At 58.0% G+C, this 14,361-nt stretch overlaps 2 protein-coding genes across 2 annotated transcripts in view; one reads left to right on the top strand and one right to left on the bottom strand.

The window, feature by feature from the left end:
* The window catches only part of OBSL1 (obscurin like 1), a 31,956-nt gene extending 24,722 nt beyond the window's left edge, over positions 1–7,234 (top strand). The window contains 12 exon segments of the mRNA XM_023763409.1: positions 55–342; positions 491–627; positions 629–767; positions 1,417–1,686; positions 1,852–2,124; positions 3,136–3,402; positions 4,246–4,358; positions 4,916–5,072; positions 5,235–5,396; positions 5,712–5,816; positions 6,126–6,395; positions 7,111–7,234. Coding sequence (XP_023619177.1) covers positions 55–342; positions 491–627; positions 629–767; positions 1,417–1,686; positions 1,852–2,124; positions 3,136–3,402; positions 4,246–4,358; positions 4,916–5,072; positions 5,235–5,396; positions 5,712–5,816; positions 6,126–6,395; positions 7,111–7,118 — 2,189 coding nt within the window. The 3' untranslated portion in view covers positions 7,119–7,234.
* A 350-nt stretch (positions 7,235–7,584) lies between these two features.
* On the bottom strand, positions 7,585–14,318 carry TMEM198 (transmembrane protein 198). Its single transcript, XM_023759439.1, is given in 6 exon segments — positions 7,585–8,251; positions 8,629–8,831; positions 10,066–10,174; positions 10,177–10,646; positions 13,502–13,671; positions 14,017–14,318. Coding segments are annotated over 5 exon segments (1,086 nt in total). The 5' UTR covers positions 13,668–13,671; positions 14,017–14,318; the 3' UTR covers positions 7,585–8,113.
* Between the last annotated feature and the right edge of the window lie 43 nt (positions 14,319–14,361).

Here is a 14,361-nt window from a genome sequence, read left to right as displayed (position 1 = left end):
GGGGAGGGGAGGGGCGGGAAGCAGCCCAAGCTGACCCCTCCTCTCTCTGTTCAGAGCCCCCAGTCCAGTTCCTTGCCCCAGAGGCAGCCCCCGGCCCGCTCTGTGTGGCCCCCGGGGAGCCGGTGATGCTGAGCTGTGAGCTTTCCCGGGCTGGCGCCCTCGTGTTCTGGAGCCACAACGGGAGGCCGGTGCAGGAGGAGGAGGGCGTGGAGCTCCACGCCGAGGGCCCCCGCCGCGTCCTCTGCATCCGGGCTGCAGAGCCAGCCCACGCCGGCCTGTACACCTGCCAGTCCGGGGAGGCCCCAGGCGCCCCCAGCCTCAGCTTCACTGTCCAAGTGGCTGGTGAGTACAGCCTGGGCAAGAACCCATGTGTTCCCCGCTCCTCTAGCACGCCTGTCCCCTCCTGTACCTTTCCCCATCTTGCCTCCACTGCTCTCTATATAGCCCTTGAGCCACTTCCTCCCAGTGACCCAAAGCTCTGCCCCCACAGAGCCCTCCGTGCGGGTGGTGACCCCAGAAGCGGCCCAAACAAGAGTTCGCAGCACCCCAGGCAGGGACCTAGAGCTGGTGGTACACCTCTCCGGGCCTGGGGGCACTGTGCGCTGGTACAAGGACGGGGAGCGACTGGGCGAGCCAGGGGCGGGTGCAGCTGGAGCAGGCCGGGGCGAGGCAGGTGCTGCGGGTGCGGGGCACACAGAGCGGAGACGCTGGGGAGTACCTGTGCGACGCACCCCAGGACAGCCGCATCTTCCTGGTCAGTGTAGAAGGTAACTGCACCCCTCACACCCTTTGGGCCCCGGTCCCCCCAGGGTCCACACCCCTCACCATGCTGGGATCCCCTCACCCACCCACTCCCGCACCTCACTGCCTCTGGCTCCCACCAATTCATGCACAACTGTTCCTTGGATAGGGGCTCAGAGCCCCCTTGTCTAGAAACTCTCAAATAGGAGGAGGCCCAGTGGTTAAAAGCAGGGGCTCTGGAGTGACCCACCCAGGTTCCAGTGTGGATTCTGCTTCCCAGTAGTTGAGTGACACTGGCAAGTGGCCTAACTTCTCTGAGTCCCAGCTCTGAAGTGTGTGTGTGTGTGTGTGTGTGTGTGTGTGTGTGTGTTGGGGGCGGGGGGGGGAGTGCTTGCCTTATAGGACTATTGTGACAGTTAAATGAAATAAATAGGGTCCATGGTAGGTGAATTATTGTTATTACGGAGCCAGAGAGGTGGGGTACCAGGCCAGGGTGGAGAGGAGTTGGCCAAGAGAGGCATCTATCCAGTCCTTTGGGACATCCCTGTGGCTGACACACAGCAGGTCCCAGGAAAAGTCTCTTAAATAACTGGGGGTGACGCCTCTACCCTCTGGAGGGGATGAGAAGGGAGAGGGAGACCCAGCCCGCCTCACTGCCTGACCACCCCCCACCAGAACCACCACCGGTGAAGCTGGTCTCAGAGCTGACACCACTCACTGTCCACGAGGGTGACGACGCCACGTTCCGGTGTGAAGTCTCCCCTCCAGACGCCGACGTCACCTGGCTGCGCAATGGGGCCATTGTCACTCCAGGACCTGGGCTAGAGATGGCCCAGAGCGGGTCAACCCGCACCCTGACCGTGAGAGGGTGCCAGCTGAAGGACGCAGGGATAGTGACTGCCCAAGCAGGGGGCACAGCAACAAGTGCCCGGCTCCACATTCGAGGTTTGGTCCCGATGGGGACGCAGTGGTCTTATTCCCTCTACCTATGCTCCTTGCCCCACCCTAGCAGCCTTGCCCTTGTGCCCAGGGACAAACCAGTGAGATGGAACAGGGGGTCCGCCTCCAGGCACATCCAGGCTCCATGGCCCCCTCCCCCTGCCTCCCCAGAAACCGAGCTGCTGTTCCTTCGGCGGCTGCAGGACATGCGGGTGGAGGAAGGCCAGGACGTGTGCCTGGAAGTGGAGACGGGCCGAGTGGGTGCAGTGGGGGCCGTGCGCTGGGTTCGAGGTGGGGAGCCCCTACCCCACGACTCTCGCCTGTCTGTGGCCCAGGATGGCCACATCTACCGCCTCTTCATCCACGGTGTTGTACTGGCTGACCAAGGCACCTACGGCTGCGAGAGCCACCACGATCGCACCCTGGCCAGGCTCAGCGTAAGGCGTGAGTGCCCTGTCCTCTCCTAATGAATTGCCCGCCCTACGGCACAGCCTTTCCTGGCTGGCCCAGGGCCCCTCAGGCCCCCACCAAAGTGCCCCCGGCTTCTGAGGCCAGTCAGCCCTGGCTGACCTCCAGGACTGTGACCTGAAGTGGCCTGCTGGAAGCAAAACTTTTCTTTTTCTAAAGTTTTCTATTTACCTTAGAAGTCCATGTGGATTTTGCGTTCCATTTCACATGTCCACGTTGGCTTTGCTATAAACATAAATATTATCCTCCAGAAAGACTAGCGGTGTTTATCCTTTAGTCACAGGCCCCAGGATACGCGGGCCCATTTCAGAAGCAGGGGTGGCCGGCAAATAGCACCCCCACCCCCCAAGCTGGAGCCCTCTATGAATTGTGTGACTTCATGCAAAGTACTTACTTACTCTGAGCCAAGTCTTAAAAATGAGGCTGATTCCTACTTCAAGAGTCTTTGGGGATATTCAATGAGATAACATGAAAAATGCCCACAAAAACCTTGGTAAATGGTTCTTGTTGGTGATACATATTCTTTTCTAATTTATTTCATTCATTTAATCACATTAAACCCATATCTCAATGCTATTCCCCTTGTATAATTGGAGAAACTAAGGCCCAGAGAGGTCAAGCAGTTTGCCAAAGGTCACACAGTACACAGCTACGCGGCAGAGCTAGGGTCCAATCTTGGTATGTCTGACTCAGAATTCTGTGCTTCTTCTGAGTGAGGGTCACAGCACCCCTCACCCAAACTCCTCAGCCTTCTAACCACACCTCACCCCCTTCTCCTAACCCCAGTAAGCTCCTCTCTCCTCCTAAGTCTGGTGGGCTGTGCTCCTTTCTTCCTGCATCCTAGTTCTGAGCTTCATTTGATAGGCCCTTCATAGGTTAGGTGTTAGGGGTGGTGCAGGTAGGACCAAAGGCTGTGTGAGACCCCCCAAAACCCATGCCCAGAGCTGGAGCCCTCATCTTCCTTCTCTCCCCATCTCCCCCCACCAGCAAGGCAGCTAAGGGTGTTGCGGCCTCTGGAGGACATGACCATCATCGAGGGGGGCAGCGCCACCTTCCAGCTGGAGCTGTCCCAGGAGGGTGTGATGGGGGAATGGGCCCGGGGTGGAGTCCGGCTGCGCCCGGGACCCCAGTGCCGCATTCACACAGAGGGCCGTACCTACCACCTGGCGCTCAGTGGCTTGGGCCTGGCCGACTCAGGCTGCATCTCCTTCACGGCGGACTCCCTGCGCTGTGCAGCCAGACTCACTGTGAGAGGTGCGGCCTCCGGGACACTGCTGCCTGCTGACCAGCCTGGGTGTGACCCTACTGATCCCACTACCTGTGTGGCCCCCACTGACCATGGCCCAGTGTGCCCCTCACTGACCTCTCTACCAGAGTGTGGCTCCCCCCACCTTTTGGCCCTGTGTGGCCCCAGCGACTACCCTGCCTGAGTGTGGCTCCACTGGCCCTCCAGTCCCTGCAAACCACTGACTGGGCCACTGTGAGCCACTGTGAGCCACTGTGAGCAGGCTGTGCCAGCCAGTCTGGTCCCTATTGTCTGCCCATGCTGACCATGGCCCCACTCACCACACTGAGTGTGACCCCACTGACCACACCTGCCTGCTGTGCCCGTCTGCCTACCTGAGTGTGCCCTTCTGACCACTCAAATCCCAATGACCCTCTGTCTGTGTCCCCCATGTTTGCTTCTAGCACAGTGTATCCCCCCATTGCTACTCTGAATACATTGTACCCCTCATTGTCCAGTGTCTCCTGTTCATCACAGACCATGCCTGTCTGTGGGTGACTCCACTGGCAGCTCTGCTCTAGTTGCCCCCAGTCCCTCTAGCACCAGCATGACCCACACTGACCACCTTAAAGTGTGACCACCAGCTGGCTACTCCTGCCCCATTAACCCTGTAACTTCACGGTGTCCTCCACCGACCAGCATCGTCCACTTGTCCTAACACATCCCACTGGTGACCTCCCCTGCTCACCTTGCCTAAATGTGTTCACCACTAACCCCTTGTGCCCTGTGTGCTCTCCATGTCCCTGGGAGCCAGGCCCTCAGCCGGCCCTCACCCCTGTCCCCTCTGCACTGTCCTCCTCTTCCCATCCCAGAGGCCCCAGTGACCTTTGTGCAGGTGCCACAGGACTTCGAGGTGACCGAGGGCGACACAGCTACATTCGAGTGCGAGCTTTCCCAGGCCTTGGCTGATGTTACCTGGGAGAAGGTCAGAGCCCAGCCCCAGCCCAGCCCACCCTGGCACCACAATAGTAATAATGGCCCAAACTAATACTGAGTGGATGTGCCTGCCACTGTGCTCAGATGTGCTGTACACTTAATCCTTTAATCTTCACAACTCTTTCAGGTAGGTCTTGTTATCTCCATGTTATCTCCAAGGAGACCAGGGCTCTGTGGGGTAAAGGATTGCCCAGGCCCGGCCCCCAGGGGAAGACAAAAGGGGCCGAGCCCATATTTGAATCCAGGTTTGTCTAATTCCAGAATCCATGCTCATGGCCAATGTGGTTGGTACGTGACCCCGGGCTTCCCGCACCTGTGGAGCCCCTTCTCAACCTTAATGTCCCCTAAAGGGTGACACCTTCCCAATGAGGCTCCTAGCGCGGCTCGCAAGCGCAGGACGGCTCCACCCCAGACTGGGGGACGCAGACTAACATAAACACGCCTCCAAACTGCTTGGCATCAACTGAGGGCGCCACCGCCTCCCAGGGCCGCGGTCGCCGGTGCCCAGCTGAGTTCATCCGGACCCTCTGCCACCCCCATCCCTAGGACGGGCGCCCGCTCATCCCCAGCCCCCGGCTCAGGCTCCAGGCCCTCGGCGCGCGGCGCCTTCTCCAGCTGCGGCGCTGTGGCTCCTTGGATGCTGGGACCTACAGCTGCGCGGCGGGAACGGCCCGCGCGGGCCCCGTCCGCCTGACCGTGCGCGGTGGGTACGGGGTGCTGCTGGGACCGGGCACTGATGTGGGCTCGGGGTCTGCAGACCGCCCTTTCCCTGGGACTGACTCGGGTGCTCCCCGACGAGGGGCGGGGCGGGGGGTGGGTACCACCCTCCGCCCCGCCCCGCCTCACGCCCCCGGCTCCGCCCCAGAGCGCGTGGTGTCCGTGCTGTCCGAGCTCCGGCCGGTGAGCGTCCGCGAAGGCGACAGCGCTACGTTCGAGTGCACCGTATCAGAGGTCGAGACCACCGGCAGCTGGAAGCTCGGAGGCCGCCCACTGAGACCCGGAGGCCGCATCCGCATCCGACAGGAAGGTCTGGCCGACTTGCTACCCTAGCTCCTCGCTGCCCCGCCCCCGGCTCGCATAGACCCCGCCCACTCGGATTAGCCCCGCCTCCATCTCGAACGGGCCCCGCCCCACGTCCCTAAGCCGTCAGCCTGTCTCTCCGCGAGCCCCCGGGTCGGAGCCCTCGGTCCTGGCCCGCTCCTCCTCCCCCTCCGCATCCCAGTTCCGCCCATCCTAGCGCACGTTTGTCGCGTCCGAATCGACCCGGCGACCTACTCCTGCCCCACCAGCTCCGATCCCTTCCCAGAGTGGCTCCGCTCGCTAGCGCCCCCTTCGTCCTCAGGGAAGAAACATATTCTGGTGCTAAGTGAGCTGCGCGCGGAGGACGCCGGTGAGGTCCGCTTCCAGGCGGGACCCGCCCAGTCCGCAGCTGAGCTGGAAGTGGAGGGTAAGCCGCTGCCGCGGGGGCGGCCTGGAGTGGGCATCACCTTCCCTGGGCCTGGCAGGCTGGCGGCTTGTCCTAGGAACGCTGCCTCCCCCACCTCCCTTTCTCGGGGGGCTCTCCCTGGGCGGGTCACAGAGGCAGTGCGCCGTCTCCGGGGGAGGAGGAGACTTTGAGTTGAGGGTACAGAGGAATGGGCCCGTGGCATTGAGATCTCAGACCCGGAGCGGTGGCCGTGGGGGGAGGGAAGATGCGTTTCTCTTCCTCGGGGTCCTGCGTGTCCCTATTAACTTAAGCCCTCGTCCTCCACCCCAGCACTGCCTCTCCAGATGTGCCGCCGCCCGCCTCGCGAGAAGACGGTTCTGGTGGGCCGCCGGGCGGTCCTGGAGGTGACTGTGTCGCGCTCCGGGGGGCATGTGTGCTGGTTGCGGGAGGGGGTCGCGCTGTGCCCGGGAGACAAGTACGAGCTGCGCAGCCATGGCCCCACCCACAGCCTGGTCATCCGTGACGTGCGACCTGAGGACCAGGGCACCTATTGCTGCCAGGCCGGCCAAGACAGCGCCCACACGCGGCTGCTGGTAGAGGGTGAGTGAAGCTGACTTGGGCAGGAGGCCTGGCCAGGCAAAAGTGGTCACCTGGGAGCTGGTGGGCTGAGACACACCTACCGCAGATATTTCAGGGCGTGGGGTGGCCAGTTGGTCCTGGGATGTACTGAAGGTAGGAAGTGGGGAGGCCAGGGATCTGTTAGGCTGAGGAGAGGAAGGAGCTGTGTTCTCCACGGGAACCACTGGGTTCAGGGCAGCGATTCCCACCTTTCTACACCCCTTCCTGTCCAGTACCCTCCTCACTTCCTCCTGCCACTGCACCATGTTTGTCTCACCTGAGTACCCCATTTGTACCCAAGTTCTTATCCTTCCAACTACCGGCTCCTGGTTTGTGGCCCCCACAGGTCCCTTACCCCCTCCTGCTCTCTGCTGGCTTCTGCCCATCTCAGTGAGTTCAACATCAGCCTGGACAGAGGGCTCCTGAGCTAGTCCCATTTCTTTCCTCTCCCACATAGGAGATGCCCCACTCCCCACCCCAATTCCTGCATTCCCTTCAGATGCCTTGCCCCACCCCTATCCAGCTCCTCCCCCCCCCCCCCCCACTTTCCTGCAGCGCAGACAGCCGTGACAGAGGCCCAAGAAAGGGTGGAGCAGAGGGTGAGGGCCACTCTTCCTGTGTGGATGCCCAGGTTCTGCCAGGGAGGAGGGTGGTACCCACTTTCTCCCCAGCCCCACGCGGAGTTATTCCTCTGCAGGTAGCTAGAAGGACCGAACCAGGCCAGGCGGGTGCCCTCGGACAGCTTGGAAGGCGCATGCCCTTACCCTGGGCAGGGATGGGAGGCAGGGAACCAGAGGTATTGAAAAACAATAAAAGTGGTGTAGCCCTTTTCCTTGGCTCTCTGTATGACGAAGGAGGGCAGAACTGGCCTGGAGGACCCTGTGTGGTGAGTGACACAGGGGACCAAGAACTACAGTGCTTCCGAGTTGGCCCATGGACGTGCCAGCCACCAAAGATCACTACTCTTGGCAGAAGCCACAGTTTGGCACATTTATAAAAGATGTAAAACAGGGTGGGGCGAAGGGAGACAGAAGCATGAGGTGTCCAGGGTGGCATTGACAGACACCAGACATGCATCGTGCATTTAAGCCCCCTTAGCCCCAGGCCCCCTCCCCAACCCAGCCCAGAGCAGCAGCCCCCACCCCCATCCTCTGCCACCGCCCTCAGGCTGGTGGCTTTGCAGAGGACAGGGAACCAGGGTGAGGGGTGCTGCAGTGGAGAAGGACAAGAAGCCTTGGATGAATCTGGCTGAGAGGCAGAGCGGTGGAGGGAGAAGGCAGACCTCCCCCCACTTAGACATGCAGGAGAGTGGCCCATGGGACCCCAGCAGTGGAAGAGGAGGTGGGCAAACCTTGCAGAAGCCCTACCAGTCAGAAATCTAAGGCAAGGGTCCCAGTGTTCCCTCCAACCCCACCCCTTCATGCACACGCACACACAGGTGACACACTCACAACCCTGAGCACACCCCAAAGGGGCTCACACCCCCTGTCCCTCAGGAGCCCCTTGGGAGAGGGCTTTCCCTCAGACCAGGCATAGCCCGAGACAGGTCCTCCCTTCTAGCAGCCAGGCCAGTCCTCTCCAGGGTAGAGAAACAGCCATGGGCTACAGGGCGAGGTGGGCTGGGTGGTGGCCCAGCAGGCCTCCGCAAGCTAACAGAGCTGGTGACCACAGAGTCCAGTTGGGCGGGAGCAGCTAGACTGCTATACCCGCACAGGGGGCCCTGTGCAGGCTGTCAGTGGTCCCCGGGACCCGTATTCATAGTCCATGTCTGTGGGTGAGGCCATGAAGGAGCTCAGTGAGCTTCCTGTCTGTCGGTCCCGGAAGCTCTGGATATAGCTCTGTGGGAGAATAAACACAGGTGTGAGTGCAGTCACAGACCCCTGCCCTGAGAGCCACCTCAGGCAGACATCCTCTCCCTGCACCCCCACAAGCCTGAGACTCACCCCAGACGGCTGCAGTCCCAGGACCTCATCACACTCATAGTCTAGCCCTGAGACCCTACCCCATACCATACTTAGTTAAAATTCTTACTCAGGCACTTTTCCCCCATCCCAGCGCTGGGCCCATCAGGCTCCTGGTACAGGGGTTATGATGGGTGGACAAACACTAGGCCTTCTAGACAGTGCCCAGCCCCTGGGGAAAGCCCAGTCCTGCTTGGACGGAGCTTACACACTCCCTTGACCCCACTCAGATTGGAGGGGCTCGGAGTACTCACCGGGGAGAGGACATCTCCATTGAAGCGTTTGATGGGCACTGGCCTGCGCCGATAAGCAGGGTCAGGGGGCCCAGGCCTTGGAGGAGCCCGGGAACCTCTGGAGGGAGCCCTTGGGGGTCTCTTCTTGCGACGCTTCTCCTTGCGCTCTTCCTGCTGCCTTATCCGCATCAGCTGCACACGTCGTCGCTGCCGGCTGATGACCACTGTGAAGGGATGGGCAGAGGAGAGTCTCAGGGGTCCACATGGGTCATCTCCACCCTTCCTACCTGGTGGCCTAGGGCTTCCAGATTCCCCTTATCTGTAACCCCTCGCTTTCCTTTCCTGGTCTCCCACCTCCCAGATGGGACTTCCATTGCTCTTTACCTCTGAATTCTTTATGGAAGATTCCTAGACTTCTAGGTACCCCTCTCCAGCTGTCATCCCTCTCCCAACCCTGAGGTCTAGGTGACTCACCAAGACCAGCCATCATCATCCCTCTACTGGACAACCTCAGCTGCCTCCTCACTGGTTTCCCTTCTACACTTGCCTTCCCCGATGTTTTCTACACTCAGCAGCCAGAATGAACATCCCAAATGCTAAATTAGATCATGTCCTCCCTGCTTTAAGCCTCCAGCAGCATCTCATTGCCCTCCTAATAAAATCCAGCCTGGCTGGCATGGCTCAGTGGTTGAGTGTCGACCTATGAACCAGGAGGTCACGGTTCGATTCCCAGTCAGGGCACATGCCTGGGTTGTGGGCTCAATCCCCAGTGTGGGGCATGCAGGAGGCAGCCAATCAATGATTCTCTCTCATCACTGATGTTTCTAGCTCTCTCTCCCTCTCCCTTCATCTCTGAAATCAATAAAAATATAAAACATAAATAAAATCCTTATCATGGCCCAGAGGGCCCACATAATCAGCATCCCTCAGTCCTCATAGTCCAGCCCCATTTCTTCAGCAAGCCAAGCCCATCCCTTCTCAGGCCCCCACTCTTGCTATTCCCTTTTCTCTAGCTCTTTGCATGGCTGGTCCCTTATTCTGCAGAACTCTACTTAAGCGTCACCTCTTCCAAGTGGCCTTCCTTGAGCACCCTGTCTATAATAGCCTCTGAAGGTCACTCATATTACCCTGCATATCTTTCATATCACTCTGCACAACTGGAACTATCTTGTTTGTTTGCATGTCTGTTAGGGAGGGGCCTCTTCTATTTTTGTCTCTGTTGTATCTCCAGTTCTGGAGTGGGCTTAGCTCAGAGCTGCTGCTCCATACGTTGTTGTGGAATGAATAGTACCACTGAGGTCCTATCTTCCTTCCCAGACCACGATCGAGTCACCTCTCTAACCCTATTGAGGCCTTCCACTGCTGGTGTGCACAGCTTCTCCCCCCACTCCCCAATTTGCTCACCCGCCCACCCACCCCCCACTCCTCTTATGACCACCCTGGTCCCTGCCCTCTCACCTTCCGTGTGGGAGTCCCTCTCGGCTGTCATCCGCCACTGCACCAAGACGCCCATCAAGCTGAACAGAGGCCAAAGCGCCAACAGGGCCCAACTCCGCCAGCAGAAGGGGAAGGCACCGGGGGCGGGCGGGCAAGCCGCTCCACCGCGTAGCGCCCAACAGCAGCAGCTTCAGCAAAGTAGTCAGCGGCAGTGGCGATGAGTGCAGCACCAGTCACAGCGGTGGCCAGAGTGGTGAGCGGGCGAGGCCAGCGCAGTGTGAGCAGCGCGCAGAGCAGGCCGCCCCCCAGCAGCAGCCCCAAAGGGCTCCACACGGAGCCCGGCTGGTAGTAGGGGGTGGAACCCAGCAGGGCGGCAGCAGCGAGCAGCAGGCCGAGCAGCAGCCCCACCAGGAAGAGGCCCACGCTGCGCACCAGCATGGCCACCAGCCCGCACAGCAGCCCGATGCCCAGTGCGATGCCCGCACTCGCCCCGGCACTCAGCTGTGTCTCCAGCACCCGCTCCCGGTAGCACAGCAGGAAGATGACCACCGAGCCAAACAGCAACCCAGTGAGGAAGAGCACTGCCTTGAAGCAGCGGTAACCTGGAGGGGAACAGGCGCCAGTGAGGGGCCAACGTGAGGTCACCCGGCTGGAGGCAAGGGGTGGAGGGGTCAGAACATGAAATCACGGGGGAACCAGAGGCAGGACACTAAGGTAAGAAAATTGGGGGTCATTGGGGTCCTGAAGGCACCAGTGATGGGGCCACTAGGGTCAAGGGAGGTCAGAGAGATAGGTCACTAGGAGTCACTTGGAAAACAGAGAGACAGACATTGAGATGAACATTTGGTCTTTGAGGGTTAGAGAAGTCAGAGACAGGTCATTGGACTCAAGAGTGCATCAGTGATAGGGTCATTGGGGTCGTTGGAGTCATGGGGGTCAGAGAAATAGGTCACTGGGTCACAAGGGGATCATCAATAGAGTCATTGGGGTCTATGAGGGGGGATTGTTGAGAGAGATGAGGTATTTGGAAGTCAGAAAGAATTTGAGAGATGAGGTCTTGAAGGGGTCACAAGGCTTCAGAGACATGGCATCATTAAAAGGTTACAAAGAGAAAAGGGAAGCAGAGTTATTAGGGACTGGTTCTAGGAGATGAGGCTTTTGCAGGTCAGGGGGATTGATAGACATGGATCATTGGGAGTATTAAAGGGTTTCAGAGAGAGGGTAATATTGAGGCCCAGAGAAATGGGATTATTGAGATCTTGGTGGGGGGAGGAGCAATCAGGCAATGAGTTCCTAGCAATAGTTAGGGGAATGGAGTAAAAGGGATAAAAAGGTGATGAGATATCTGGAGGAGGGGGGGTCACTGGGGCTTACAAGTTGTGTCATGGGGAGTCAAAGAGAATTATAGGATGAAATAGTGGTTGTGGAGTTCCAGGAAAATGGAGGTTATAGGGCCATTTGGGTCCATTAAGGGTAACCAGAAGAGTGAGGGACTTGCTGATCCTGAACAGTTGGGAAGATGGGGGTGAAGGGGTCAGGGAGAGCCAATGAGAAAGGTCCAAGAGAAGATTCAATTCTGGGAATGAAGGGAAGCATTAGAATCCAGGAGGTTCTGGAGTCAGAAAGAGGAGCAGGGCGTACACAAGGTTCAGAGTCCAAGAGCATGGGAGTGGGGGCATCCAAGAGGGGTAAGGTGGCAGGGAAGCACAGGAGAGGGGATGTCAGGGTGTATTGAGCAACTGCAGAGGGATTGGGTATGGGTATGGATTTGGGTAGGGGAGGGAGTGAGGTAACACAGACTCCTTGGAGGCCCAAATGTATCCTGAACCCATAGAGGGGCACTGCCTCCTGCCCACTCTACAATTGTTCAGCCAAGAGTCTGGGGGTGGAAAGAAAAGGACCATCTGGCTCCCATTCCTGCCTACTACCCAGCCAAGCTAGGGGGGAGGTGTAGAGGCATCAGAGCACAAGTCTCACCCCACCTCTGCCAAGCCTGGAACCCAGACCTCCAAGCTTCCTTACACTTCTTTCAGTCACTGATAATGCTCCTCTTGGAGGCTTTCCTTGGGCTCCCAACCAATAGAGATTGCTCCCCTCTCTGAAGTTCTGCAACTCTAGCTGTAGAGTCACTGGGCACTTACTCCACTAGTCTATCTGGCACCTTTGCGCAAATTAGAAAAAGGTGTGCCACCCAGGCCAGTGTGGCTTAGTTGGTTGAGTGTCCCATGCATCAAAAGATTGCTGGTTTGATTCCTGGTAAGGGGACATGCCCAGGTGGCGGGTTCAATCCCTGTTTGGGATGCATGTGGGAGGCAACTGATCAATGTTTCTCTCTCACATCAATGTTTTTCTCTCTCCCCCTCTCCCTTCTTCTCTCTCTAAAGTCAATAAAACATATTAACAACAACAAAAAAGAGAAAGAAAAAGGTACGCCTTCCTCTAGGCAAAGCAGCCTTGTGCCAAGGCCTAGAGTTTGGCAAGTGGAGCATGAGCTGGGTTTCAGGCCCCACTTGCCTATGAACTCAACTCACTTGTATAGTAGGCATCCTGCACAACTGTTCACAGCCACCCTGATTTTTGGAGCCTATCTTGTAGGTGATCTTCATGTGTATGACTACTATCTAGCCTACTCTACAGTTGACCTTTGAACAACACAAGTTTGAACTTCACAGGTCCACTTATACATTAATATTTTCAATAAATATACAATCAGCCCTCCATATCCTCAGGTTTTACATGCACAGATTCAACTGACTGCAGACTGAAAACAGTATTTTGGATCTATGGTTGGGAATCTGTGCATGCTGAGAACCCACTTAAGTTATATGTAGGTTTTCGACTGCACCCAAACCCTCGTGTTATTCAAGGGTAAACTATAATATGTATCAAGGTGTGACTATCCCAGAAGTCTCTCCCCCATTATACTCTGTGTGAAGGGACCATGCTTAATCACCCTGCCAGATGTTTTCAGTGTCTAGCTAGAACAGTGACCCAAACACATCTTCACCACAATAGCTATTATTTATTGAGTCCCTACTAATTCTCACAACAACTCTATGTGAGGTAAATATCATAAAATCAACAAAAACATATTATTCCCACTGTTCAGATGAGAAAACTGAGCTAAGGCAAGTTAATATGCCCAAAGCATCACAATTAGTAAGGTACAAAGCCAGGTTCAAATTGAAGCATGCCTAATTCAAAAAAATTTGTGTTTTCTAGGATCTAGATCAGCTGTTGCCAACCTTTCGGACCTCACGGACCACAGGTTGGTGACCACTGGTCTAGATGATATAGGAACATGTGGCATGAAAGAAAGTAAGCAAAGGGAGTTATTCATGCTAATTTTGGTGGCGGTGGTGGGGGTAGGGGTGAAGTTCTGGAGGAGATTTGGAGTGCATCAGGAAAATAGGGAGAGAATGGGGAGCCGAGGTGAGGGATGAATTGGGGGTCTCACCGAAGAAGCAGTAGACGACTCCAAACAGACAGCACATGATGCAGACGAGGGCCGGCAGTGCCTGGTACCTGCGCTCCAGGGGCTGTTCACAGGGTGCACCCCAGAAGGCATCATCTGGCTCAGGGGGCAGGAGCTGGAACCGCAGTGTCGCCACAGTGCCTGGCATAGTGCTAGGAACGAAAGGGAGTCACCCTCCCAGGTCAGCCTGACAGAGAGGAAGCTGGAGTCAAGGAGGAGTCCTGGGTCTCCACCAGGATGGGGCAAGAATGGGAGTGGGAGACCTAGGCAAGGACACGCTGGACAAAGGAGTGGTGCCCACATCAGGCAGCTCCAGAAGCATCGCTAATTGGGGGACAAAAGACAAAGGGAACAAAAGTGTCTGGCTAGAGGGGGCCAGAATGAAGAAGTCAAAAGGGGAACTGGTTGGGGGGAGATGAGGGCAGTGTGCTGCCAGTGAGGAGGCAGCCAGGAGACTCGTCTGTGGGCGGCTAAATCTGGGATTGTCCAAAATCTACCTGGGCTGGAAGCGACCTGAGCTTTGAATGAAAGAGGCTGTGCAGAGGCCAGAGGGTCCAGGGGTGCTGGGCGCCAGAGGCCCCAGCTGCCTGGGGTCCAGGAAAAGTCCGTCGTGCGGGGAAGGGAGCTGCTGGGCCGGAGGAACCTGTCTCTGCGCGGCGGCGCCGCTCCGCCTCCAGCACCGGCTGGCGCTCCAGTCCCGCGGCGTCCGGGGCCTCGGGCTCGGCCTGGGGAAGGGAAAGGAGCAGGAGCAGGAGCACGGCTCGGGCCGCCCCAGAGCCGCGGCCCCATGCCCCGAGCCCGCCCGCGGCCTTTGGTGCTGATGGACAGCTCCGGCCTCGGCT

This window comes from Myotis lucifugus, unplaced genomic scaffold (genome assembly GCF_000147115.1).
Source record: "Myotis lucifugus unplaced genomic scaffold, Myoluc2.0 scaffold_3, whole genome shotgun sequence".
Classification (NCBI taxonomy): Eukaryota; Metazoa; Chordata; class Mammalia; order Chiroptera; family Vespertilionidae; genus Myotis; species Myotis lucifugus.
The sequence above is the reverse complement of the archived record's forward strand: the minus strand, read 5'-3'. Positions and strand labels throughout refer to the sequence as shown.